At 43.3% G+C, this 15,648-nt stretch overlaps 1 protein-coding gene across 1 annotated transcript; it reads right to left on the reverse strand.

The window, feature by feature from the left end:
- Positions 1-311: 311 nt before the first annotated feature.
- On the reverse strand, positions 312-13,262 carry LOC120916958 (agouti related neuropeptide). The gene is made up of 4 exons (XM_040327895.1): positions 13,217-13,262; positions 4,452-4,638; positions 3,407-3,495; positions 312-884 (listed from the first exon to the last, which is right to left on the reverse strand). Exons 2-4 carry the CDS (start codon positions 4,624-4,626, stop codon positions 699-701), a joined length of 450 nt encoding a protein of 149 aa, XP_040183829.1. The 5' UTR covers positions 4,627-4,638; positions 13,217-13,262; the 3' UTR covers positions 312-698.
- Between the last annotated feature and the right edge of the window lie 2,386 nt (positions 13,263-15,648).

Here is a 15,648-nt window from a genome sequence, read left to right on the forward strand (position 1 = left end):
GGAATTCCACGCATGCGTCGAATCATTACGATGCATGTGGGGGATCCCTTCGGACGGATGGATCCGGTGAGTCTGTACAGACCAGCGGATCCATCTGTTGGGATGGATTCCAGCGGATAGATTTGATAGCACGTCATCAAATATTTATCCGCTGGAAATCCATCCCAGGGGATAAATATCCACGGAAACAGATCCGCTGGAGTGTACACACCATAGGATCTATCCGCTGAAACCCATTCGCTGGGATTTTTCAGCGGATGGATTCTATCGTGTGTATGGGGCCTTACTGAATTTCATCGGAGTAAAAGAGAACATGTTCTCTATCTAAACTCTGATGGAATTCATCGGAATTTCCGATGGGGCATACACACACGCTCATTTGTCACACGGGGCTGGAATTCTCTACACTGTGTAAGCTTCAAATCAAATGTTGAGTTGGGTCTTACTCAGCAATTTTGAGGGGACTGCAGTTGGCTTGGGTGGGCTTGGGTTGGCACAGAAACCCACTGAAAGTAAGTGCTTATTACCCTGCCTGCTCTAAAACAAACTTGTTACTTTGCCCTGAATAGCTTTACAAGAGGTTTTATAAAGGCAAGTTAGAAATTCAAATAGAGAAAATAGAGGTAAAAATACAATCAAATATTATTACAAAGCATCGCATAGTAGATAGTCCTGACGGACCATTAAGCACGTTGATGCTAGTTTTTGCCTTGGTGGCAATTAGTGCTGGTTTTCCTGCAATAGCAAATTGCATTGAAGAATCGGCAATAACAACTTGCACACGGGCTACAGCAGGGCAGGTGACCAACACAGGACTCGTGAAGCTGGATACACCTCCTTGGAGAACGCTCTTCACGGGAAGAAAGCTCCAGTGATATTGCCTGCTGAAGAGAAAAAAGAAAGTTGTGATGAGGAGCATAGCAGAGGAAGCTGACCTATAACACTGGTCAGATGGCAGCCTCCAGCAAGAAGAAACAGGAACAATTCTGGAGGCAATTTACAGCACACACTAATTTTGGTATCATAATTATTAAAGTGGAATGTATGTTCCCTGCTAAAGAACATTCTTTTTATCAAGTTGTTATGGGTAAAGTTCCACTTTAAGGAGAGGTGGAAAAGATTAGGTTTTCCCTTACAGGTCGTCTCTTTTGCTAATGTAGCGCCCTGCTCCCAAATGACTGGACGCTATGTTAAATTTAGTGGGTGTCTGAGCCGATAATATGGCTCAGACTGTGATGATTTATACTAAATTTGCTTCTGGCAGTGGCTGTGCCTGATAGCATTTTCCCACTGTTGCCTGTAGGTGGCGATACACCCACAGGCCAGTGTTGGAACACGGGCAAGCCATAGATCAGGGGTGCCCAACCAGTGGCCTGGGGGCCACATGTGGCCCACGGAGCCCTCTGATGTGGCCCGCGACCTCATGCTCTGAGATGGAATAGAATAGAAGTCTGTTATTAAAGGTAAGTTAATTACCAAAATCACAGTGTATATATGGGCATGTCTGTTCTGCAGTGGTTACTGAGCTGCTTTTAAACTGATCCGCAGGTGCAGAGCAGTGCACCTGTGGGTTACCTGCACTGAGCCATAGACTTTTATTACCTGTGAGTTTTGTGTGCTTTCTGAAAGTGCACCACACCTACAGGATATAATATAAGTCTATGGCAAAGTGCAGCTAACCTGCAGGAAAGCCACAGGTGAACTGTCCTGCACTCCCGTTGCGTGTAAACAACAGTGCATCGGTGTGAATGCAGCTTTAGGCCCCTTTCACACAGTCAGTATGACCCAATTGGACCCATCAAAAAAAGTAGAGTGAGCTGCCATCCATCCGGTCCGCTCATTGTGGCCCTTGACCGGTTGCCAAGTCGCTTAAGTGGCCCTCGCTCTTCAAAAGGTTGGGCACCCCTGCAATAGATCATTGAGTATCTTTCCTCGGAAACAGCCCAGTGGGAGTGGTGCCCCGCTGTGCATGCCGGGAAGGGATACTTAAGGGGCAGACGCCATATTTTGGGGTCCTTCGCCTCGTGGCCCTCCTGGCACGAGGTATGTGTTGCGTGAGCCCCTGGACCACGTTGGCCCGAGGCTGCATCTCTATCACTAGGCAGAGTTATGCTGAATGGGGCCTACAAATCAAGAGGGATTTTAAGCTGTCCATTTAAGCGAAGGAAGCTATACTTAATAAAGGAAACCAGGGGAGGACCTGCCCTGGAGGAGACCAAGCGGAAGGCTTATGTCTCGAGATAGGCCTGATGACCTTGTTAAGGAGGGGTCCACGACTTAAGGATCATAGGGTGATCCAGTAATCAAATACCTCCTCCCGGGGAAGTGCTCCTCAGACATTCTGTGGTCTATATGCTCATGGTATATCACTATTGAAAAAGTTCCTTGTTGACAAACATTATCTTTTCTACCCGAAGAAGTGTATAACCTGAAACATGGAGTGCCACTGTTGTGAACCATATTTAACTAAAATAACGTTTAAGCATCAAGAGAGAAAAGGAGAGCTAGTATAGTGGGACTTTAAATGAGTCACGTGGTCAATATAAATAATTGACATTTGCCATTTATTACGGCAATGCATACGGCTCTCACAATCATAGCTCCCAGAGAAGATGCCCCTTTCCAAAGGGGGTTTTCAGTCATCTGTGTTGCATTTTCTACACACAGCGATTTTGTGAGTATATCATCTCAAATGAAGGATATCACCCCCCCCCCCCCTTTTTTTTTGTCTGTTTTCTTGGGACAGCTACTTAGGGATTCTTTATATTGTATACTTTAAATTTTATTACAGGTATACACATGTTTGCTCCTGAAGAATGGATAACATTCCATGAAACGCGTCAAGCTTTTGTATCTACCATGTTTAAATCGACCATGTGTTTCTATTATCTTTAACCCTAATCATGTACCCTGTATAATCATTAAATGAATTGTTTGTGTATTTTGGTATCTATTCTAAATTATGGGAAGTTAAGAGGTGTTATACCCATGATCCTTCCCTATGGACATGTGTCATTCATGCTTTATATTTATGTATATAGAATAAATATTGCGGTAACAACCAGGTTTATGTATTATTGTTAAAATCTGGCACGTAATAAATGCCAATTATTAACTATTCGTATTGACTTTGTGACTCATTTAAAGTCCCACTCTGCTAGGTCTCCTTTTCTCAACTAATAGGGATGGAGGCATGACTAGGTCCCTGCCTTATTCAAAGTCCCAAAAATAATTTTTTTTCCCACTTTTAAGCATCAAGGTGTGTTGACATCTATGAGCTCCTATTGTTGATTGGGAAAAGGTTTCCTTCAATTATACTATACATAGGGATCAGAAACATCTTAAAATTGTTCATAACAATGCAGTGGGTATAAGACAATATAAGGTACTAGTATATAAAAGTTACCCTTGGGTCCAGCAGACTATAATCCTCTATCAGGTCTTCCTGAGCTGCTCCTATGTCTGTTCGGAGAGCCTCTGATCCTTGCAAACTTCCTGAAATAGGAAATGTTATTGAGCATTTATAACAGCATTGTACTATTTCCAGGAACACAGACATGTGCTTTTTTTTTTCCCTCTTGTTTTATGGATACAAAAAAATGAAATTGCTCTGAAGCTTAAACCAACTCTGTAGCCATAGTAAAAAATGTTTACGCCATGGCATACCTGTAAAATAAGTCTGTAAATACTTACTGTTCCTTTTTCCCACGCCGCTGAACAGTGTTTTGATTCTGCTGAAAGTGTTAAAGCTAAACACTCGGGCTTTCAAACTGGAGTGAATGGAGCCACTGTTTCAGGGCGCTTTGCAGGTGCTATTTTTAGCGCTATAGCGCCTGCAAAGCACCTTAGTGTGAAAAGGGTCTTATACCCCTGCAAAGTAAAAGCATAATGGGCTAGTACGCATCGCATACTAGCCCATTATGTTGCACTTACCTGTAAACGAAGCTCGATGTCCCCGATGCTGGTGGCTGCGTCCATCTTCACCCCTCTTCCTTTCGGGCCCCGATGCTCGATGCTGGTGGCTGCGTCCATCTTCACCCCTCTTCCTTTCGGGCCCATGGACTCCGACTCTGTGACTGGCCAGAATCACATTACATCACTCCCGTGCATGCGTGCGGGAACCTGTAGGTCACGGCATTGGATCCTATAGTAACCGCACTATCGTGCCCTTTCTTTAGTGCGCATGCGCTAATGACGTTGGCGAAAGCGTATATGGTAGAGGAGATATTTCCATTACCTACAGGTAAGCCTTATTATAGGATTACCTGTAGGTAAAAGTGGTTTGTAAGGGTTTACAACCACTTTAAATCAATGGGTTTACTTCCTCCTTAAAATATTAACTTTAGCAACAGGGTCACTTTAACTATATAAAAATCTTGCAAAGAACGTTACAATTGTAAACATTTTGGTAAAGATTTTTTCCATTAGTAAAAAAGGTTCCTATCTCTTACCTGGTACAACCAATCCTGATTCCTTCACTTTACGTAGTAAATCTGGGTAGTTGTATCTTCCATTGTTAGTGCCAGAGTTAAAATCTTCAAAGCGACCATTGCTAGAGCCTGAGGTGAGCATTGCTTGAATTGCCAGGAGGATAGCCACACACAGCAGCACTGTATTCAGCATCATGGCTGGAGAAGACTACACAATACAAAAAATATATGCCTAATTAATTTAAACAACAACAAAAAAAGTATATGTTCTATAAAACCGAAGTTGTATACTTTGTGTACAGTGTGTGTACATTTTCACACTCATTTAAAAAAAATGGTCGTGAGAGATCTGAGGATTGCGTCCAGGGCCATCTTAATAGCATCATGGGCCCCTGGGCAAAGTAATGCTCTGGGGCCCCTACAATGGAGACAGTGCAGGTAAAGAGAAATCCAGTAAGTAGGAGGCAGACAAGCGGAGCTTCCCCTTCTGGGTGGAGTTTCGCATTAACTACATGAACAATCATTCTGTACAGCAAAGAAACAGTGGAAAAATACTACATACATAAAGTAACAAAGCTGTCCTGTGCATATAATATATCTGCTAGATTGATGCCTCCCCAGCACTCCCCTCTACATCCCAGATATCCCCCCAGCACTCTGACCCCCCAGCACTCTGACCCCCCAGCACTCTGACCCCCCTCTACATCCCAGATATCGCCCCAGCACTCTGACCCCTCTACACCCCAGATATCCCCCCAGCACTCTGACCCCCCTCTACACCCCAGATATCCCCCCAGAACTCTGACCCCTCTACACCCCAGATATCCCCCCAGAACATTAATACAATTTTTTACCTGGGGTGCCCAAACTTTCGATCCCCACTGTATGTAACTATGTAACTATGAATTCTATGGGATCGAAAGTTTGGGCACCCCAGGTAAAGATTTGTATTAATGTGCATAACGAAGCCAAGGAAAGATGGAAAAATCTCCAAAAGGCATCAAATTACAGATTAGACATTCTTATAATATGTCAAAAAAAGTTTTATTTCCATCATTTACACTTTCAAAATTACAGAAAACAAAAAAAATGGCGTCTGCAAAAGTTTGGGCACCCTGCAGAGTTAATATCTTGTACTGCCCCCTTTGGCAAGTATCACAGCTTGTAAACACTTTTTGTAGCTAGCCAAGAGTCTTTCAATTCTTGTTTGAGGTATCTTTGCCCATTCTTCCTTACAAAAGTCTTCCAGTTCTTTGAGATGTCTGGGCTGTCTGTCACGCACTGCTCTTTTAAGGTCTATACATAGATTTTCAATTATGTTGAGGTCATGAGATTGTGAAGGCCATGGCAAAACCTTTAGTTTACGCCTTTTGATGTAATCCCCCGTGGATTTTGAGGTGTGTTTAGGATCATTATCCATTTGTAGAAGCCATCCTCTCTTTAACTTCAGCTTTTTCACAGATGGCATCAAGTTACCATCCAAAATTTGCTGAAATTTTATTGAATCCATTTTTCCTTCTACTCGTGAAATGTTCCCTGTGCCACTGGCTGTAATACAACCCCAAAGCATGATTGATCCACCCCCATGCTTCACAGTTGGACATAGGTTCTTTTCATTAAATTCTGTCCCCTTTCTTCTCGTACCTTTGCTCATTCCGGCAAAAAAAGTTCTATTTTAACCTCATCGGTCCACAGAACTTGTTTCCAAAATGCATCAGGCTTGTCTATATGTTCATTTGCAAAGTTCAAACGCTGATTTTTGTGGTGAGGACGTAGAAGAGGTTTTCTTCTGATGACTCTTCCATGAAGACCATATTTGTACAAGAATCTCTTTATAGTGGAATAGTGTACCACAACTCCAGTGTCTGCCAGATCTTTCTGGAGGGATCGTGCAGTCAAACGTGGGTTTTGAATTGCTTTTCTCATCACAATCCTGCGAGCTGTTCTGTCTGATATTTTTCTTGGTCTTCCAGATCTTACTTTAACTTTCACTGTTCCTGATGACTGCCATTTCTTAATTATATTCCGAACAGAGGATATTGACATCTGAAAACGCTTTGCTATCTTCTTATAGCCTTCTCCAGCTTTGTGAGCGTCAACTGTTTTCAGTTTCAGTTTTCTAGACAACTGCTTAGAAGAACCCATGGTGCTGATTGTTGGGGCAAGGTCAGATGAGTCTGGGCATTTAAAACCTTTGAAATTGACATCACCTGGTCTTCCCAGACGATGATTGAGAACAATCCATGACACTGGCAGGTCTCAGGTTTGCAAAGGGTGCAGTGCATGCTATAAATTCTGCAGGGTGCCCAAACTTTTGCAGATGCCATTTTTTTGTTTTCTGTCATTTTGAAAGTGTAAATGATGGAAATAAAATCTAACTTTTTTTTACATATTATAAGAATGTCTAATCTGTAATTTGATGCCTTTTGGAGATAGTTCCATCTTTCCTTGGCTTCGTTATGCACATTAATACACATTTTTACCTGGGGTGCCCAAACTTTCAATCCCCACTGTAGGTGAGGTTGAAAAAAGACACAAGTCCATCAAGTCCAACCTATGTGTGTGATTATATGTCAGTATTACATTGTATATCCCTGTATGTTGTGGTCGTTCAGGTGCTTATCTAATTTTTTAAAACTATCGATGCCCCCCGCTGAGACCACCGCCTGTGAAAGGGAATTCCACATCCGTGCCGCTCTTACAGTAAAGAACCCTCTACACAGTTTAAGGTTAAACCTCTTTTCTTCTAATTTTAACAAGAGGCCAGGTGTCTTATTAAACTTCCTTGCACGGAAACGTTATATCACTCTTGTGGGTTCACACCAGTACGGTATTTGTAAATTTAAATCATATCCCCTCTCAAGCATCTGTTCTCCAGAGAGAATAAGTTCAGTGCTCGCAAACGTTCCTCATTACTAATATCCTCCAGACCCTTCAGATCCTTCAGAAATACTTTTCAAGCACATAGCAGCAGCAAGACACAATTGTCAATTTACACAAAGCCCAAGGCTGGGTTCACACTGATGCGATGTTGGACAGTGCTGTGCAGATCACATGAGATGTCTATGCAATGCGAATTCAGCCATACAGATTGTATGGCTGAATTTGCATCGCATTCGCACCAAAATGGTGCAGAGCCGCACTGGAATCAGATCGCATGGGTGTTCACACCTATGTGATCCGATTCTTGCAACATTTGGCAGATTGCACTGCGATCTGCGAACCGATCTGGGGGTGTCATTAACTTTGCATTGACACCCGCAGCGGTTCGTAGATGTCAGTGTGAACCCCCGGCAGGTGGCATGCGATGCGGGAACCCGCACTGGAATCGCGCTGGATCTTGCATCGCATATATGTGAACCAGGACTAAAACTTGAAGATCACAGCAAAGACTATAAAGTCAGGTTTCAGGCTTTGGCCACTCACCTTGTTACCAGTGAGTAGTGATGAGCCGAACACACCCGCGTTCGATTCACACCAGAACCTTCGAACGGACCGAACGTTCGCACGAACATTTAGAACCCCATTGACGTCAATGGGACACGAACGTTCGAATTCAAAAGTGCTCATTTCTAAGCCCCATATGCAAGTTATTGTCGGAAAACGTCTTTGAGAACCCGGGTCTTGCCCCAGGGAACATGTATCAATGGAAAAAAGTTTTAAAAACGGTTGTTTTTTCTGGAGCAGTGATTTAAATGATGCAGCATCATTAGAAACACTGCTCCAGAAAAAACGACCATTTAAAAAAAAAAAATCCATTGATACATGTTCCCTGGGGCAAGACCGGGATTCTCAAAGACGTTTTCACAGGCATACTATAGACACACAGCAGGTACAATATTTAAAGGTATTATTTATTTATTTATTTTTTAATTTAAGCATCATGATGCTTAAAAAAAAAAAAAAAATGAAAAATTCCTTTAAATATTGTACCTGCTGGGTGTCTATAGTATGCCTGTGTAGCTTTATGGTGCACACTGCAGAGGACACATGCAATACACCATGTGAGAATACTGCAGATAGCACAATCAACTACCTGCCAGTAAATTAGGAAGAACTGATCTAGCTAAGTTATACAGTGTATAAATATATGTACAACACCTGGGATGTATATATATCCTCTACACACTGTAACATTAACTGACTAACCTGCCCGCCTGCTCTATCTACCTAGAAAAAATGACACTCTCTCTCTCTGACTGATCTCTAACCAGCGCTGGAACACACTACACAAGGTTGACCTGCAGGCGGCCTTTTATAGTGTGGGGCGTGTACTAAACCCCCTGAGCCATAATTGGCCAAAGCCACCCTGGCTTTGGCCAATTACGGCTCTCTGTACTGACGGCGCTGTGATTGGCCAAGCATGCGGGTCATAGTGCATGCTTGGCCAATCATCAGCGCGCAATGCCGCAGTGAATTATGGGCCGTGGCATGTCACTCGAATTTGGTGCGAATGACCCGTTTTGTTCGTATTTCGACGAACGATCGAACATACGATGTTCGACTCGAACATACGTTCGACTCAAACACGAAGCTCATCCCTACCAGTGAGGCTCTAATACCTGTTTAAAAGGGTTTATCCCTTTAGATAGATCAATTAGTGTTGATCTCCCCGGGTTAAAAGTTGTATTACTGACACTGAACCAAGGAACAGGGGCAAATTGAAGGAATGGAAGTGCTCAGAACCCGCGAACCCGATCGCCGCCGGTGTCCCACGATTGGTCACAGGAGCTGAAGAACAGGGAGAGGTGTGTGTAAACACACCTTCCCCGTTCTTCACTTCACTGATATAGGGAACGACGATCACTGACGTCACACATCCAGCCCCTCCCCACTACAGTTAAAAACACATATGAGGTCACACTTAACCCCTTCAGCGCCTCCTAGTGGTTAACTCCTAAACTGCAATTGTCATTTTCACAGTAACCAGTGCATTTTTATAGCACTTTTCGCTGTGAAAATTACAATGGTCCCAAAAATGGGTCAAAATTGTCCGATGTGTTCGCCATAATGTCGCAGTCATGAAAAAAATCGCTAATCGCCGCCATTAGTAGTAAAAAAAAAACTATTAATAAAAATGGCATAAAACGATCGCCTATTTTGTAAACGCTATAAATTTTCCACAAACCAATCGATATAAGCTTATTGAGATTTTTTTTACCAAAAATAGGTAGAAGAATACGCATCGACCTAAACTGAGAAAAAATAATGTTTTTTATATTTTTTGGGGATATTTATTATAGCAAAAAGTAAAAAATATTGATTTTTTTTCAAAATTGTCGCTTTATCTTTGTTTATAGCACAAAAAATAAAAACCGCAGAGGTGATCAAATACCACCAAAAGAAAGCTCTATTTGTGGGAAAAAAAGGACGACAATTTTGTTTGGGAGCCACATTGCACGACCGCGCAATTGTCAGTTAAAATGACGCAGTGCCGAATTGCAAAAACTGGCCAGTTCCTTTACCTGCATAACGGTCCCGGTCTTAAGTGGTTAAAGTGGAGCTTTAGTCATAAAATCTAGATCCCTTTTGCATGTATAGCTATGTAAAACATTTAAAATAAGTGCCTATACTGTTTAAAATCCAGTAATAAAATGTCTCTCCGTGCTCTGCACATGCTCAGTTGCTCTCTAGTTTTAGACACTGCTGAGTTTATATAGGCCGACCTGCTGACAGCTTTAGGCTGGATTCACACCTATGCATTTTTAATGCTTTTTGCATTTTGCACTACAGAATGTGTTCCATAGGAAACCATGTTAAACAGACTGTAGTTCAAATCTGCAGATGCAAAAGCACTAAAAATGCATGAGGTGTGAATCCAGCCTAAAAGAGGACTTAAAGCGGATGTGCCAGTATAAAAAAATATTAAAAGCCAGCAGCTACAAATACTGCAGCTGCTGACTTTTAATATTAGGACACTTACCTGTCCTGGAGTCCAGCGCCGTCCGCAGCAGAGGATGAGCGATCGTTCGTCTCTCTGCTGCTCCCCCCGCCATCCTCAGTGAGGGGTCCAGGAAGTGAAGCGCTCCGGCTTCACTACCCGGTTCACTACGGCGCATGCGCGAGTCGCGCTGCGCCCGCCGATTGGCTCACACGCTGTGTGCTGGGAGCCGAGTGTTCCCGGCACACAACGGGCGACAGATGGGAAGTCAGAAAAACCCGTCTTTTGCCTGTAGCGTGTGGCCGGAAGTAGGTGCAAATACCTGTCTTTAGACAGGTATCTGCACCCCCCTCCCCCTGAAAGGTGTCAAATGTGACACCGGAGGGGGGGCGGGTGCCGATCAGCGTGAGTTTCACTTTAGGGTGGAGCTCCGCTTTAAACCCTCCTATCCTTTACAGCTGCTTCTGTTTGATCTGCAACGGCCATGGTGCTGCACAAGTGATCAAGTTATAACATCCGCCATTTGATTGACAGGTTGGTAGAGGACACAAGCCGATGCAAAAGTTAGCAATCCAGGAATGTAACTGGTTTTTGAAACCGTTAAATAAATGGGTTTAATTACACTTTATGATTACTGCTGCTCAGGGGCAAAATAACAGCCTCCAGCAAGAAGAAACAGGAGCAATGCTGAAGGCAATTTACAGCACACACTCATTTTGGTAGCATAATTATTAATGTGGAATGTATGTTCCTTGCTAAAAAACATTATTTTTTATCAAGTTGTTATGGATAAAGTTTAGCTTTAAATAACTTGTTTGCTTTAGTTAAAAAAAAAAAATAATAGCCTATGCAGTCAAGAAGCCCCAATAGCTAACAAACAAAGGGTGCACTCGTACTAACCATCTCAACTGGTTGTGGACGTGGTTCAGCCCCTTTGGGCCGGTTTGTTTGTGTAGTGTGAGTGCTCAGCCCGTGCCCGTGAATCGAACCGCATCCCGGACCACTTGGAATAGCTGGTCTCAGGCATCTGATCTGGTACAGTTCGCTGCTGTGTGAGTGCAAACAATTCCAAAGTACAGTTCTCTCCATAGAGAACTGTGTAATAAAACAGGGATTGCTGGTCTGGTTGTCTGTGTTCCGGGGAGCCACTTCCATACAATCCAGTGTCAGTGGAAACCAGCAGGGTAGTAGGGAGGAAGGACAAGTGGACCCAGCCACAGTTAAAACAGTCCCAGTGTGAGCGCACCCTAAGCAGCTTTCGTTAAAATAACTTAATTAATATGTCTGCCATTACCATACCTGTAGACCATTTGCTCCCCCACCTAGCTTGCCTGAAAAACTCCCAATATTCTGCATTGCTTCACCCTGTTGAAATATAAGCCAGCCATTGGATGCTCGCCCCCAGCATCGCAGGCTCAGAGCCCTGTGCATGTGCAGCGCCGGCTTAAAAACACGCGCCACGTGTTTACATTAGAAGAATTTGCTCCTCATAGAAACCAGCTCAGTTTTTTCTGAGTATTTTGTGAACTTTAAAGACACATTTCTCCACAATACCTATAACTAGAGAGGTAAATGAGGGCTTGTTTTTAAAGTGGCATAACTCCTTTGCTCAAAATATGTAAATATGTGCATAGTTCACTTTAAAGTTGAACTCCAGAAAACTAAAAATTCCCTCCTTGCAGTGGGGCCATGCCAACACTGCAAGGGTTAACTGCTCATTTCTGTCGAGGACCGTGAAAAGCAGTTTACTTACTTAAACCTCAGTACCTGCAAGCTCCCCTTTGCTGTTAGACTGGACTGGTCCTTGCAGCATCTTCTCCTATGAGCTCCTGCAGTCTGAAGTTCTGGCATCATCAAGACTTATACAGAGCCCATATTATTGTTTTCTGGTATATATATTTTTATCGCTATTTTGGTACTTATTTTCTATTCTTCTTCATTTTTGGATTGTACTGCGACAGCCCTGCACTACCCTTGCCCTGATGAAGAAGCATTACTTTCCATAGCCTCGAAACGTTGGCACAACTGTCTCTACTCAATAGACATAGTTCATTGAGGGTCTCCTTGCATTTTCTGTCGCTATAATAATTTTTTTTCTCTTTTCTTTTATGTTTTGTTATTACCATTGTTAAACGCCGCTGACCTTGGTTTGTCCTAGGTTGCACTTCCTTTCCTTTTTTGTCATTTTGGATGCTGTTATCTAACGTTGCAATATTGATTTATATGTGTTGTTTATAGACAACAATATTTAAAAAATTTGATACATTTTTTGATACATATTGATGACCAGTTAGTTTTCTATTTATTAACCAGTCTCCCAAGTTTAAAGTCCCACCGAGGAAACACACCCCCCTTGGGGGGTATACAAATTAGTTCTAATTTAGGGATGTGGTGAGACTTTTGGTTTTTTGCTTACATACTTAGGTGACACCTATATCCTTCTTTTTATACAGAGCCCATAAGCCTTCCACTGGACTTGAGGGCACCACGGCAGCACAGTGCTGGGAACAAGACTTTATGCCTTGTCTTGCGTTGGAACTGTGCTGGGTAAGGGTGCTCAGTGTAGTCCCAGTGCACCAAGTCTGAAAGGGGACCAAAACCATGTTATGGTTGGGGAAAAAAATGCAAACTATGTGCATCTCGTACAGTCTCAAAAGTGTTTTTTTTTTTTTCAGTATCAAGACTCTCCAATGTGGTGAGTATTTTTGTTATAAAAGAAATGGTAAAGTGTCCCATTTTACATTTGCTAAATATTTCAAACAAAAGCATGAATTATTTCCTACATTAGCCCCCCCCCCCCCTCCCCCCCATGTGTAACCTATACAATATAACCTATGAACCCGCTCTATTCATTTTCCTCTGATAACATCTGATGCTTTAATATTTAAGAAGAAATGTAACTTACATGCAGAAGGTTGAAGGTTCTGACGATCAATTCAGCTGGTGTTGGGAGTTACATGAGAATAAGGTTTATATAGAGGAACATCAGTGCTATAATGTGCTGACGTTTTACACAATAACAAGTAGGAGGATTCTTCCCTGTCTTAATGACAAATGACAGTGTTCATTAAATGGCCATTTAGAATCTCACAAAATGTGATTTATCTTCAAAATACTCACAATAAGTCATCTATTTTGGTCCCATTTGCCGCATTTATAGAAGGACCAATCACCAGTCCATCCTGCAGAAAATTATTAACTTGTTTTTTTTACTACCTGGATGTTCTCAGCATCGGCTTAATTGATGTATTCACATACTTAGCAGTTATTCAAATAACGGGTTATATGCCTTTGAAATGTGCAAATTAAAAAAAAAAAAAATCAGCCCTTCAATTTTTTAGGTATGGAAGCTCCGTACTGATCCGCCATGGCTTCTATAATACAACAAGATCACTGTCTATCATTAAATAATTCCTTGTGGAGGGCGATGTAAACATCTGCATTTATTTTGCTAGGAAATTACTTAGAACCCCCAAACATTATGGGCCAGATTCAGAGAAGAGATACGACAGCGTATCTCCTGATACGCCGTCGTATCTCTGAGATACGATTGTCGTATCTATGCGATTGATTCATAGAATCAGTTACGCATAGATAGCCCTAAGATCCGACAGGTGTAACTTGTGTTACACCGTCGGATCTTAGGCTGCAATTCTAGGCCGGCCGCTAGGTGGCGAAGGCCATTGCGGTCGGCGTAGAATATGCAAATGACTAGTTACGGCGATTCACGAACGTCCGCGATGTCCGTCGATCTAAATTTACGTCGTTTCCGTAGCGATACGCGTCGTAAAGTTAAGGCTGCCTCCTAGGTGGTCTAAGCAATGTTAAGTATGGCCGTCGTTCCCGCGTCGAAATGTTAAATTTCACGTCGTTTGCGTCGTGTCATCCGTGAATGGCGCTGGACGCCATTTACGTTAACGTCAAACCAATGACGTCCTTGCGACGTCATTTAGCGCAATGCACGTCGGGTAATTTGACGGACGGAGCATGCGCAGTACGCTCGGCGCGGGAACGCGCCTAATTTAAATGGTGCCCGCCCCATTTGAATTAGGCGGGCTTGCGCCCAGCGGATTTACGTTACACTGCCGCAAGTTTACAGGTAAGTGCTTTGTGAATCAGGCACTTACGCTGTAAACCTGCGGCGGTGTAACGTAAATGGGATACGTTACGCCGCTGCTGCGCAACGTAATTCTTTCTGGATCTGGCCCTATATATCTTTGAAGCTGAGGTTTTTATGTCACTTGATATTTGCGCAATGGTTTTTCAAACCTACATTTTTTGAAAATAAATAAACTTTAACCTTTTCACGCTGGCGACTCCTGGACCTTTATGTAGTTTATGATGCCGGGAGGCAGAGAGGAGCTTAAGAGCAGTTCAGACATTTGTGGTGCATTACTGCACGTGCATATTTTAGGCAATGACGTGTGTTGTGGTACGGTAGCCTCTTTTAATTGCCTCCCAATATATAGACAACTTATGGTGAGCGGGATGCTCTCTTGTTCTGTGCCGACGTCATATGACGACGCCCAGTCTTGCTGCGATCGCGCGCACGCACAGTGATTGTAGGCACTGGGCACAGCGCGACCCAGACTCAGGAAAGAACCATGGCTCTTTACCCATGTGATCAGCTGTGTCCAATCACAGCTGATCAAATGTAAACAAGGAGATGCAGTTCATTGGGTTCTTCTCGCCTCACACTGACAGAGTATGAGGAGAGGAGAGCCGATCAGCGGCATCTCCTCTCCAGGGAAGACCTGTATAGGTATTCAGGGCACTGATCTTCACTTTGTTCCTATGTAAAGTGTCCCTGGCAGTGTCAACCAGAAAACGTTGACTGCTACTCAGGGATCAATTCCAGCAGTTAAAATGGCCAACGCCGCACTTTCGACGGGGAAATCAATGGCTATAGGGAATACACATAGAATAACATAGGACGCCAGTAACCAAGATGGCGGGACGGGTACTTCCAGTGACGCAGGCAAGATGGCGCCATGTAAACTTCCGGTGGCGGCGATACACATTAGGGGATGGTACACAGGGCGACAAGCGCCCGTACATAGAGGGAGGGGAGCAGGCAGGAGCGCAGGCAGTAGCGCGCATAGCACTATACATATGAAGCCACCCTGGCTGCTGGGCACATTATAAATATTCGGCACAAACAGTCGGAATGGCACACGACTGTAATAACACTGGGGATCCAGGAACAAAAATGGTGGAACGGGAACTTCCGGCGCCATCAGCCAAGATGGCGGCCAGGGGATTTCCGGTATTCAGTGACCACAGTACTAAATTACAGGTAACATACAAGGGTATAAATACAGCTAAAGAAGTAGTGTC

This window comes from Rana temporaria, chromosome 11 (assembly GCF_905171775.1).
Source record: "Rana temporaria chromosome 11, aRanTem1.1, whole genome shotgun sequence".
In the NCBI taxonomy this organism is placed as follows: domain Eukaryota; kingdom Metazoa; phylum Chordata; class Amphibia; order Anura; family Ranidae; genus Rana; species Rana temporaria.

What these genes read in the sequence shown, in the direction of transcription:
- LOC120916958 (XM_040327895.1), bottom strand. Translation starts at nt 4,626, where the DNA reads ATGATGCTGAATACAGTGCTGCTGTGTGTGGCTATCCTCCTGGCAATT. An exon ending in ATCAGGATTGGTTGTACCAG is followed by an intron (nt 3,496 to 4,451) that starts GTAAGAGATAGG and finishes TTCCTATTTCAG; the next exon opens with GAAGTTTGCAAGGATCAGAG. An exon ending in ATAGTCTGCTGGACCCAAGG is followed by an intron (nt 885 to 3,406) that starts GTAACTTTTATA and finishes TTTTCTCTTCAG; the next exon opens with CAGGCAATATCACTGGAGCT.